Source organism: Bacillus rossius, chromosome 11 (genome assembly GCF_032445375.1).
Source record: "Bacillus rossius redtenbacheri isolate Brsri chromosome 11, Brsri_v3, whole genome shotgun sequence".
Taxonomy (NCBI): Eukaryota; Metazoa; Arthropoda; class Insecta; order Phasmatodea; family Bacillidae; genus Bacillus; species Bacillus rossius.
This window is the reverse complement of record NC_086338.1, coordinates 55,749,592-55,762,867: the sequence shown is the minus strand read 5'-3', so window position 1 is coordinate 55,762,867 and position 13,276 is coordinate 55,749,592. Positions and strand designations below refer to the sequence as shown.

General features: G+C 41.3%; 1 protein-coding gene across 2 annotated transcripts in view; it reads right to left on the bottom strand.

The window, feature by feature from the left end:
• LOC134537046 (integrin alpha-PS1) overlaps positions 1-13,276 on the bottom strand; it is a 123,231-nt gene that overhangs the window by 7,395 nt on the left and 102,560 nt on the right. For both annotated transcript variants that reach the window (XM_063377269.1, XM_063377270.1), the window contains 7 exons: positions 12,368-12,624; positions 10,036-10,294; positions 8,389-8,623; positions 6,067-6,218; positions 3,405-3,646; positions 2,171-2,400; positions 1,339-1,568 (listed from right to left, as the gene is read on the bottom strand). In XM_063377269.1, the coding sequence (XP_063233339.1) occupies positions 1,339-1,568; positions 2,171-2,400; positions 3,405-3,646; positions 6,067-6,218; positions 8,389-8,623; positions 10,036-10,294; positions 12,368-12,624 (1,605 nt within the window). The remainder of the gene's footprint in view (positions 1-1,338; positions 1,569-2,170; positions 2,401-3,404; positions 3,647-6,066; positions 6,219-8,388; positions 8,624-10,035; positions 10,295-12,367; positions 12,625-13,276) is intronic.

Sequence of the window (13,276 nt, the reverse complement as noted above, 5' to 3'; positions counted from 1 at the left end):
ACATTCCCAGAGCACTTGAACTGGATGCAGAAACAAACGTGTCTTTGATGGCTTTCGTAGAGATAACAACACAGGTGCTAGGGTTAAAATATTTTTTTAAAATTTTCCCCCCTCAAATATCAATACTTTTGAATGATAAAGATGTTGGTTTTGGAGGATTTAAGACTCCGTCTCACACGCCATGTTAATTTTTTTTTTCATTTTTTTTACAATTACTTTTATTTGAAGGCTATTATTTCTACTAGTTTTTAACTCAATGTGTCACTTGCATTTGTTGTTATGCCACAAATTTTTTTCAACAATTCACTTAGTCTAATATCATGGGTGTAGAAAAAGTGTGCGATATTCAGTACTATTCATAGATAAAATTAACGATGAGTTAAAGAAAAAAAAAACCAACATTGCATGTGAGACCCAGCTTCAAGGATTTCATTGGCCTGTCCAATGTTTAGCATACATGTATTTTAAAATTAATACCCAGGATTAACACGTGAAGGCACTTGTAAAAGTGTACGTGGTTGATCATAGTAAGTAAGTACAAGCAGTGGCGTAGCCAGGATTTGCGTATGGGGGGGGGGTGTTAAGAAGCATGCGCCCCCCCCCCCCCCCCCCCCCCCGTATTCCTCCCCCGGGAAAATTTGGATTTCAAGGTGTAAAATAGTGCTAATTAAGCAGTTTTCAGTACTTAAATTTAAATATTGTAATGGTAAAAATTTTTATTAATTTTAATATGAAATTTGTTTGAGTGATGAACAGAGACCCGGAAAATTCGCGGGGTCAATGACCTCCAGGATAGACTCCAATATCCTCTACACACTCGGGAAAATGCCAACTGTTCATTGGCTGCTGACTTGTGAGTCGTCTCGACTGGGTGGCCTGTGATTCGACACTTCTATGAGTGAGGGTCTCTAATCGGCCCTCAGTCCTCCAGATTAACAGTGAACCAAAGACAGAAGCAGCACTAAGGTGTAATTATTTGAATTTTAGCATAACACGAAATGAACCCGCGAATCTTCCGGGTCTCTAATGATGAATAAGAAATTTATTAAAGATTTGTTGCTAAGGGGGGGAGGGGGGGGGGGGGTTTGAACCCCAACCGCCCCCCCCCCCCTGGCTTCGCCCCTGAGTACAAGTTGGTACTTAAATTTAAATATTGTAATGGTAAAAATTTTTATTAATTTTAGCATGAAATTTGTTTGAGTGATGAATAAGAAATTAATTAAAGATTTGGTGCTAAAGGGGGGGGGGGGGGGGGGTTGAACCCCTGGCTACGCCCCTGAGTACAGGTCGTCCCACCAAGTGTGGGCAGAGCGCAGTCGCCGGGGCCGGGAGACTCACCATCTTCACGACCTCGTGCCTGCGGCCGTCCTTGCCCGTGTAGGCCTCGGCACGGACCACCATCTCCGTGTCGCGGCGCGAGCGCGGGCGGTCGCTGGCGTCAGCGGGCGCCGGGGGCTCCGCTGGGAGCGTGAGCGCCTCCAGGGGCGCCTCGGAGAGCCCCGGCCGCTGCGGCAGCCCCAGCGGGTTCACCTGGTCCTCCGCCAACAGGCACTCCCCCCCGCCCACCGCTGCAAGGAACACGTCTCGCTTCACACCGGCACGGCTGGCTCCGTGTGTACACCGGGGTTTGTTTATTGGGAACTAAATAGCATATTGTAAATGTCAAAATATCCCTGAATGAAAATTTAGAACTGAAATAGCAACAGCGGTATGAATTTTTTTTGTAAAGAACTTTATATTGATTAGAAAGTCATATTTTAACAAATTACTGTCCTTTGGCATGCTTTTATACTGTATGTTTTTCAATTAAACATAATTTACATGCAACAATTTTGTTATAAAGATAAAATTAATTTAAATATAAATTTTTTTCTCTCAATAAATTGTGCTTTGTATTTGTATTTAATGTATCTTAAAACTAAAATTAAGGGATAAAATATCTAAGCGTGAGTAGTCAAAAGTGCTGTTAAAAATTAAAATTTTCTGACTTTCAGAAACGTTACTCTTTATTTTGGAGATTTCACGTGACTTTGGTGACCTGCAGACCTGTCCTGAGCTGCACCCTTACACACACCCTACTACTATTGGTGTACCCCGCTACCACTGGAGTACTGTTCGGGGTGGTGGAGCGGAAGGAAGGAAAGAGGCAGGAGGGAGGCTCGGGACTCACCCTCCACGGTGGGCATCTCGTCCAGGTAGAGCAGCCACTTGCCGCGCGGCTTGTCGTTGGCCACCTGGAACGGCCACTCCACGGCCACGGTGAGGCTGCTCACCCTCCACGGGCCCTTGTTGCGCACCACGAAGGAGTGCAGCACCCGGGACCCCACGTCGCTGCGGTACTCCATCGCCGACTCCCCGCGCACCTCGCCTCCGTAGAACACGTGGTCGGGGTACACGCTCCTGCGACGGACCCCACGCTCACACGCTCGGAGTGGCAGTGCTGCACGTCATATGTGTCGCTGTGCCAAGTGGCACTACCCTGTGTTACAGTTGGTAAACTAAAATAGTCAGAACTAGTAACCCGAAGTTGTAAATGACGTAAAAATGACTGGCTTTACGGTGATTAAAATACATATTCTCCTTATTGTTTAATTAACTGTTTTGGTGACATGGTGGTAAGGTGTGATCTTCACAACCATGAGGTCCGTCGAAATAAGAAATTATTATCTCCAGCCAAGTCTCGTCACATCTGCAGTCAGGAAGCTCACCGGTTTATACCTGGGTAACACTTAATTAAATAACCACCTCACCTCCTTGTCTATAATTATCTCGCTCAGGGTCAACAAGAGCATTCAAGTCCAAATCACCAATGTGGCAAAAAAATACAAATGTTCTTTAAGTCTACTTTGCTATGAAATGAATACTCACAATAATTTTGTTTTTATCTGTAGAATGTAATTATATTTACTTACTTTATTTGTTTTTACTTCTCGTCAACAGTGAGGTTCATTAGAGATTGAAAAAGAATGTGAATTAGAAATTATTTTGCTTGCAAAAAAAAATCTTCATAATATCTATGCCAATACGCCATGTACATAAGCAAAGTAACCTAACACTCACTTGTATAAATTAACTCATTCTCATCCACTGCTTCCAGCCTGCGGCCGGGTAAGCAAAGCAAAATTACCATCATGCTACCATCACCGTTGGGTAGCAATGAGGAGAACATGTATTATAATCATTGTAAAGCCACACGTATTTTTACTTTTAGCCATTCATAACTTCGGATTACTATTTTTGTCTATTTTAGATAACCAAATATAATCCAGGGTAGTTTCACTATCATAAAGTTTCATTTGGCACAACAGTAAACGTTTAGTACGTACCCTAAGATGTAAATACATCAAAAAATCATTCATTAAATATAAAAAAATTTGTAACGCAGAGTGATCCCAGCCACTCACCCGGCAATCGAGACCTCTGCCTTCCGTATGACGTCCGCCTGCACCGCGAGCGGGCCCTGGGGGCGTCGCTCCTCGGAGGTGGAGTTGGCGAACACGACGAACCGGAGGTCGGGCTCGATGTCCTTGATGCCCGTCGGGTCGAATCGAAGGATGACGTTGGCGACGTTGCCTTTCTTGAAGGGGTTCCCCAGCTTGCAGGAGACCAGCGTCACGTTGAACCTGTCGCACGGCGTGTGCTTCAGCTGGGAAACAAAACATGAATACATTTGAATCACAGTAATATTCGTTACACAGTGAAATACATTATCAGTAGAGACCTGCAAAATTCGCGGATTCATTCGGTGATAGGCTAGAATTCAAACACATATACCTCTTAGATAATTTTGCTATTGGCTTACTGTTCATCTGGAAGAATCTCAGCCAGTTATAAACCCTCTCAACCAAAGAAGGATCGAATCACAGACAAACCAGCTGAGACGACTTACAAGTCGGCAGCCAATAAACTTGCGTTATTTGCCCGAGTGTACAGGGGTATGTGCAGTCTATCCTGAAGACCATCGAAACCGCGAATTTTGCAGGTCTCTAATTATCAGACTGTTTTTTTTAAGTTCAATTTCATTTTTACGCATAAAATGTTTTTCGCATATGACATTCACATTCACATTACTTTAGTTATTTGATTTTTTAAACCCGTGCTGAAAGATCCTCCATGCATTGCAGTACAATGTCTGGGTGATAAATATTCATTCAGTGACAGTCTTATGGCATGTACCTTTTCTCATTAAAATAATTAAGAAATTTTTTTAAGAAGCCTCTTAATGATTTAAATATCTTCAGTTATTCATGAATAATAGGATATCAATAATTTAGTTTTTACTCACACTTTACCACAAGTAAAACTATTATTACTATATAAAAAAAATTACTTTGCTTCACTATTAACATACGAAAAACAGGTACAAAGAGTATTTGAGGAGCTAAATATATAGCATTGTGGAACACCCACAAAAGTACATGTGCGAAACATTGCTTTACTACACCAGTCCAAAACTAAATACTTATAAAAAAATAAACATATTTTTATACAACCGGAAAACATGTTCATTGAGGACTTTTATAGGATCCATGGTGAAGTTCAAGGGCCCTAAAGGAATAAAAATCAAATTAAGGTATTTTTAAAGAAATTATGGAGGCGTACTGAACCAAAAAAGGTAGCCATTATACAAAAAAAAACATAACCCCAAATTAGGGTCAAAATTAGTTAATAATGTTACCCCGGTGGTGATTACTAATGGCTGTTTCCGAATAAATGTAGATGCATCCCAAGAACACATATCCCTAATCCCTTAACAAGTGCAACCACAGTGTAAAGTACGGATTTCTAATGGATGGACACTTTTACTGCTAGCACCACTTGTTGACAGTTGATTGTACTGATTACACACAGCCATCTTCAGTCATGATATGTACGGAGATTCAACAAAATGCTAATGAAAAGGACCATTGGTAAAAACAAAAACAAAATTTTAATGAAGCATGGACATTATAAATGGTTAGCAACCAAAATAAAACTTGGACAAAATCCCAAAATATTAAAAAACACTTATGATGAGCTTTCTATAACTATAGACGTTTAATTTCACCCGTATACGTTTAATACTTCTATTTATATTTTTCTTTGTCACTATTTAAGTCACAAAACTATTTATGTTTTCAATAAATCTAATACCAAAACTCTGATGCAATATTATGTACGAACAAAATACAACATGATACCGAAGCTAATGGATGTAGGGATGCGTCAATGGACACAAGTGTCGCATCTCGGGTTTAGTGGACGCACGCAGAGGTGCATCAACATCCCTGGTGAGAATTTGGAAGCAAAGACGGCCACATCCACTACGATGCACTTCTACTGGATTCCTTAGCTGAGGGATCCATTAGGCTAGTATTCGAAAGCTCTGAAATTGAAATCTCTTATGGCCAATTACACAAACGCTTAACTTTTATCAGAGATTTAACGAACCGACAACAAAAGAAAACTACTACTTGTTTCACTTTTTAACACATTTCTGACTAAGGGACACACTTGCCTCATATTAGCTAAAATGCACAATAAATAACTGGATGAGAGGCAATGAGTTATTTATCAAGATTTTTTAATAAAATTTTCTTAAAACTTTTATTCATTTATTTATTTATAATTTGTCACATGCCCACCAACAGTCAAAGGAGGTTTGCGGTGCGTACGACACATACGTAGTCAATGGAAACACGTAAGCGGACACTCCCCCACTGGCACCAAGTACAAGCAAGCTTAACCCGCAAGGAAACACCGCACGTCAGCGCATCCACAAATACATTGCAAGACCATTTTTTTTTGTAAATAAAATAAGTGAAATAAAAAGTTAAAATATGAATATATCTACTACTCACGAAACAAGTGCATATTTAAAAATTTCAAAGGTAAAACCTTTTCAGAACTAACTTCTACATGACTTAAGTGGACATTCTCCATATTTTAATATTTGATTTGTGGCTATTTACCGAAGCGAAGCATCAGAAAAAAACCAAATGCAAGTTAGGGAAAAGTGACCGGAAAGCAACTCTGTGAAGTCGTTGGGTGACTCCCGACGGGCCCCGCGGGGCGAGAGCGACTCACCTCCGCCAGGTGCGAGATGTAGGCCAGGCTGGGGGGGAAGGCGACGTGCAGCCACGCGTCGTACGCCGACTCGTTGAGATTCTGGACGGTGACGTTGAGACGCACCTCCTTCTGCTCCCCCAGCAGGAGCTCCCAGGAGCCGGGCCGGCGGCCTGCGCAGCGCGACACATGCCCTTCCCGTCACACCAGCACGGTGCTACCCGGGCCTCCTGGAACACTCTTCACCGAGAGCTGTAGCTGTCTCGGTCCCTCCTGACCAGGGAATCCCCTCGCCGCAAGTCGGCAACCGGCTCCGAGAAGTAGCTCGGCTTCTGGGCTGTAGCCGTGTCCTCGGCGAATAATTCACTGACGTTTCGGTCGACATTGCAGTCGCCATCATCAGGGAGCAGTTAGGTACCTACTGTTACCTACTGCTCCCTGATGATGGCGACTGCAATGTCGACCGAACCGTCAGTGAATTATTCGCCAAGGACACGGCTACAACCAAGAAGCCAAGCTACTTCAGACAATGGCCGTGAAAGCCTGCAAACATTATTGATTGGCTCCAAGGATGTGTCACTTACACTATTTCCCAACCGCAGCAGTAGCACAATAATAGAAAAAAAAAATTTTTTTCGGAGTTTAGCCTGCCGTGAAATGACGGTGAGGGTTCTTCCGACCCCTCGTTAAAATACACTGGCCATGCTATGGGTGAAACAATTTGTGCTGTGGGTTTGTACATACGTTGGGCCCTCCCCAAATATATTAGCCGAAGAGTTGACCTCGGTGCCTGTGAATCGGCTGTCAAGGTGGACTCTATTGCAGCAAGCTCACCAATGCTTCTGACATTGATGGCATAGGGATTAGTTGCATCAGTTTCAGGTGCGGGGGAAGTTTGTACCGTCATCACCGTACACTATGAATCATCCTTGAGGATGTTGGCAGCAGTGGTCACTAGTCTTGAGCGAATAATTATTTTTTTTTGGTTTGAATTTAATATGAATATACAAATACCAAATTATTCTCAAATACGAATATCAATTTCAAATTAATATCAAATAAGAATGAGAATTAGAATTAAACGAATAAAAAAAAATCTTCACATCAATTAACAAACACAAAGGGAATGAGAAAGTGTCTTCAAAGAAATTAGACAAATAATACTAAAGTGGAAGGTTGGTTAGGTTAATTCAACTACAATAATTATGAAAGAAAAAAAGTTAATGTTTTTAACTATACAATTAACCTAACCAACCTAACAACACACCAATCATTCATTTCAGATCCTATTTGCATTATTTTCAAAAACCTGCCACTCTACATATTGATTCAGAAAATTTCCATGAAACGCAAAATATCTTGAAATTCAATGCAATCCATTTCATGAAAACCACAAATAATTTTTTTAAATTCCCAAATTAGTGATTAAATGAGCTCATATTAAAATATTTAAACCCAAGTTATTCAAGTGTATTTCTTGTTAATGGCAGCCAGGTAATCTGTATTTTAGTTCAGAAATATTTTGAAAACAATTACGTACTGCTCATTTCCTCTCGAATCTGAAATATGTTTTTTTATTTCGCTTTTTAGTCACGTCTGCTTCATCATAGATACATAGAGCAATTAAGCTGTTACTGTGTCGCATGGTATTAGTAGATTGAAAGTATCTCGATTTATACGCCGTTGAAAATATGTTTACTTCTTTCAATGGCCATCGCAGAAGTGTGTCATTGTTTTTTGGAGTTTTAGTCCATGGTTGTAGATGTTTAGGTATTTTTTCACACTAAAAAGGGTATTTACATCGTAGAAATGACTTAACCTCAACAGTGAATGTTGGTATACGACGAACTCGCAGGGTATGATCTGAAAAATTGTGTCCTTGTTTTGTGGTGTTTTAGCCCATAGTCGTTGACATTTACTTTTTTTTTTTCACACTAAAAAAGGGTACATATTTAAATCACACAAATAACTTAACCTGAACAGTAAATGTCGGCATACAACAAACTCGTGGGGTATGATATGAAAAAGTGTCTCCTCGTTTATGCGGTGTTTTTAGTCCATGGTCGTCGACGTTTACTTATTTTTTTCAGCACTAAAATAGGGACATCGCACAAATGACTTAACCTCAACAGTGAATGTCGGTATACGACAAACTCACGCGGTATGCTACTTCAAATATTCATAATATTTGAAAGGGTAAGTATCGAGGTTGAATCGAACGCAGAGACTGCTGAGCCCAGATTTCCTTCCTTCAAGTGAACAACGGGAAACATCGCTACACGCGCTACTGAGCGCTCTTCGCGCTCGGGGAACAGGAGAGAGAGCGAGTCCGACGCGGGGCACCTGGGGGCAGCAGCAGGCCCGCCTGCACGCGCAGCTCGCTCTCGCACACGTCGTTGTCCCCGCAGTCCGTCTGGAAGGCGAAGCGGAAGGTCTTGGACGCCTCCTGCTGGTTCAGGATGGGGTGGTCGTCGATGGCGGGCAGCGGCCGGCCGGGCGCCGCCTGGCGCGGCTCGCGCTGCACCAGCGCGTACGTCAGCCGGAAGTCGATGGGCGACTGGATGTCGCTGGCGTTGCGCTGCGACACACACACGGGACCACCCGTCGCTACACGCCTTCACAGCTCGTTTTTCTGACGCGATAACGTCTTGTAAATCGATGAACGCCGGCTGCACGCACGAAAAATTGTCGCGTTCCACCTGAGCCCCGAGCGTGCAAGAACCAGCCAACCACCGTGAGAGAAAATCTTCAAAAGGTAGCACTGCATTTGCTTTTATGGGTGCTCAATATTAATATTATGCATGATTATTTTATAATTTTTGTGGAATGATGTTATACATAGGGCCCAATCATTTTCAACTACTATTACAAGTGTTAAACAGTTTTTTTTTAACTTCGGTCCTGTATTTTATAAAGTAAGTGTAATACATAGGGACAGGAAAAAATTCGCGGGTTCGATGACCTCCAGGATGACCTCCATAGCCTACGTACACTCTGTCAAATCCCACCCACTCATTGGCTGCTGCCTTGAGAGATGTCCCAACGTAGCAGCCTGTGATTCGATACAGCTTTGGTCGTGCGTTTCTCATTGGCCCAGAGTCATCCGGGTGAGTTGTGAGTCAATAGCAGAAGCAGCACTGAGGGTATAGGTAACTATTTGTATTTTAGCCTGTCGCGAAATAAATACCGCAAATTTTTTTCCGGTCTCTAGTGATACAGCTTCGCCGAGAACCGTACTTGGAATTTGATTCGACTTTGCGAATATATTGGATGGTCTCCGGGTAAAAGGTAACAAGTCAAGAATTCACTTTTTTTTGCAGGAGAAACAAAAAAAACTCTTTAGATAAAAAATTGAATTTAAATACTTAAATCTTTCCTTGCATTATTCTTTTTATTTACCAACATATTTACCAACATAGTTGCCAATGATTAAAAATGCATTACATCGTACACAGAGAATAAAAGGGCCACATCTGAAAAAAAAAAATTTTATATTTTTTTTATATTTGTAATGTCTATGGCTATATCTATCCGGTATAACAAGGCCATATATGTAGTACAATAAATATTCACCTGAGATGAGATATGTCCGTATTACATTTTAAATTTGTAAAACAGAAATCAGAATAATACAGCCACATGTTGACATGCGGCCTTATTATTCGTACAGCTGAGGGTGGGTTGGAATACACCATGGCCATATTTTGACTTGTGCCATAGAAACAGTGCCGACATTATGCACTTCCTGATTGCTGAGGCTAAGAATAAACTTTCAATTATTCACTCTCCTGTAAAATTTAGTTTTTTTGAGATGTGGCCCTATTATTCTCGGTGTGCGACATGTTTTAAGTATACTTGAGAGTTTAAGTGACTTGTTCTCCAAAAATCACACAAATGTGACTTGTTACCTTTTACCCGGAGACCGTCCATTTTAAACGTTTGGTTTGACGTTGGCTCGGCGTGCGGAAAGGGGAGCGTCGCGGCGCTCACCGAGATGTAGACGGTCTCAGTCTCGCAGTGCGCCAGCCGGTGGCCGCGCCGGGGGTCCGGCGCCAGCTGCAGGGTCTTCCTGACGACGTGAGGGGCGTCGCCCCCGCCCCCCTCCTGCCCGAACCACACCCGCGAGTACTTCTTGGGGCTGCCCGGGAACACCTCCGCCTCGATGCCGTAGCTCACCGTCAGGTTCTGGGCGCCGCGCCGCTGCGACCTGACCCGCGCTTCCACCACGCAGCACGTCTCGAACGAGAAGCTGCGACACGCACGCCGACAGCGCTCACTCACTTCTCGCTTCGCCAACAGTCAACATCAAAAAAAAAAATTTTTTTACGAGTCTGCACAAAACTTGCACTGAATCACGTTGGTAAATGTTGAGATGTATTATTACTAGAGACCCGTTAATTTCGCGGATTAAATGACCTCCAGGATAGAACTCCGATATCCTCTACACACTCGGGCAAAGCCAAGCTGTTCATTGGCTGTTGACTTGTGAGTCGTCTCGGCTGGGTGGCCTGTGATTCTACATTTCTATGAGTGAGGGTCTCTAATTGGCCCTCAGTCCTCCAGATTAACAGAGAACCAATGACAGAAGCAGCACTAAGGTATAATTATTTGAATTTTAGCATAACACGAAATGAATCCGCAAAATTCACGGGTCTCTAACTATTACCTATTAAAAAAAATGCAAAGATACCTAGAAGATATTTTTTTTTCCTTATAGAAACACAACACGTAGGATTCAAAAAATAGTATCTCCCTGAATGGGACTTAAAACAAGACAGGAACACGCCCTTTTTTTTATTTTCACACGGAAATCCTCTGCTCATCGATAATGATTCTGACTCAAATTCATCCAAACGAAATGTGGAACATTTTTACCTTATCGTCCCACATGATGACAGTTCCAGATCAATCAGAAGTGAACACGGGAACAGCGCTTACTCCTTCTCGCTTCGCCAATAGTCAAAACCAAAATTTTTTTTTTTTTTACGAGTTTGCACAAACTTGTATTGAATCATGTTGGTAAATGTTGAGATATACTAGGAAAAAAATAATATTTGTTTGTATTTACTAGTAAAAGGTCAAATCCTAATTTTTTTTCAAATCCGAATCTCAAATTTGAATCCCAGAAAGTACCTTGAATTTACCCCTCGAATCTGAATCTATGTGTCAAGTGTAAAAAAAATAAATAATGCACAATAAATGAAAAATATTAACTATGGTCTTGAAACATTCTAATGATCATAGGTTACCTTGTAAACTTCACAGGTTATCAGTGTTAATTTTTTTTTTTAATTTACTTTACATCCTTTGACATTTTCCTTCGATTATTTTTCCCTCGAAAACCGTATCCTTCGAATACTAAGGAATTGGTGGTAATTGAGAATTTGATTGGCATTGGCACATAATCAGGTTTCATGGTTTTATTTTAAGATCAATTTCATTTCTTAAAACAAAAATTTTGGTGTTATTGTTTTTATTTTAAACATTGACTTTATTCATAAAAATAATGTACTCCTAAACAAATATGACACCAAACTATCTCTTAGTACTTATTTCACCAAGATAGTCTGATTTTGACTGACACAGTCACAATAATTAGTAATAAAAATATGCATGTCTAGAAGAGAACTACTCGGTAAAATATATCAACAAATGTTTGTGTCTTTGAAAAATGTGCCCACGTCATTAACGTAAAAACATTTTACTAATAAAAGAGATGCAGAATCAAACAAACTAAAGTTAATTTTTTCCAACCATGTTTAGTACATACATTTTGGTACAAATTTATTAACTAAATAAATTACATCCAATTAACTTTTCATTATAAAAAATTTAAAAATTTGGAATTTGAGAAGTTTAGTAAACATTACTAACTAAATAAATTACTACCAATGATTTTACCTAGATAAAAAAACTTTAATTTTGTAATTTGAGTTAAGAAAAATTATTAACTAAATAAATTACATCCAATGAATTTTCCTTGATAAAAAATTTAAAATTTTGTAATTTGAGTTAAGTTAAGTAAAAATTTCCAGATTGTTTTCATGTTTTAAGTAACATTTCGGGGCTAAAAGGTGTATTAACTTGCACATAGGTGCTATATAGCGTAGCTGTGAAGAGGTGCCATATAGCATAGCTGTGAAAAGTACTTGCACATAGGTGCTGTACAGCGTAGCTGTGAAGAGGTGTTATATAGTTATATAACGTAGCTGTGAAGAGGTGCCATATAGCATAGCTGTGAAAAGTACTTGCACATAGGTGCTATACAGCGCGGCTGTGAAGTGTCGTGATCGCGTCCCTGGCTACCGCACGCGCGCCTCACCAGGTGTGCTCGGACGAAGGGTCGCTCGCGCAGCCCTGCTTGCCCGGGTCGATCTTGCGGTGCCGGGCGTCCGGCTCGATGGTGGTGACGATGCCGATGATGGGGCGGGAGCGCACCAGGACCACGCTGTCCGACTCGTAGGCCCCCACCAGCAGGTCGGGGTAGCCGTTCTGGTCCACGTCCAGGCCCCCGCTCAGCGAGTACCCGAACGTCTTCTGCGGCCGGTTCTGCTTCGGGAAGTCTGCCGCCCTCAGGATCTGGCACACAAACATTCTTGTCTTCGAAACATTTATTTGTATTCACTAGCGATAGGTAGAGACATGCAAAATTCGCGGATTCATTTCGCGATAGGCTAGCATCAAAACAACTATACCTTCGTACCGCTTCTGCGATTGGCCCACATTTTATCCGGGGAACCGTGAGCCAAGGGGAAACACTAAACCGAGAAATTGCCGAATTACGGACAGTCTAGTCGAGACGTCGCACGCATCAGTCGCCAATGAACAGGTGTCATTTCCGCGAGTATTTAAAGGACTGTGGAGTCTATCCTAGAGGTCAATGAATCCACGAATTTTGCAGGTCTCTAGTGATGGGTCAAATCCTAATTTTTTTCAAATCCGAATATCAAAGAGAGTACCTTGATTATACCCCTTGAATCTGAATCTAGGTGTCAAGTGTAAACATAAAATAATGAATGTTGGCTACTGAATAAAAATTTAAAAAAAAATACCTCATTAGGATGAATACTAACGAAAATTATTCCTCACTGCTTATGACCGGCAGGCCTTGGAATACCTCAAAAAATTTATTTTTTTATTTTTTTGAAGTAGGTACACACATAAAAAAAAGTCACTAAATCTCTCTGTATCTCTATCTACAAATATAAGTCTAGCCGCCACAGCCTAAGTG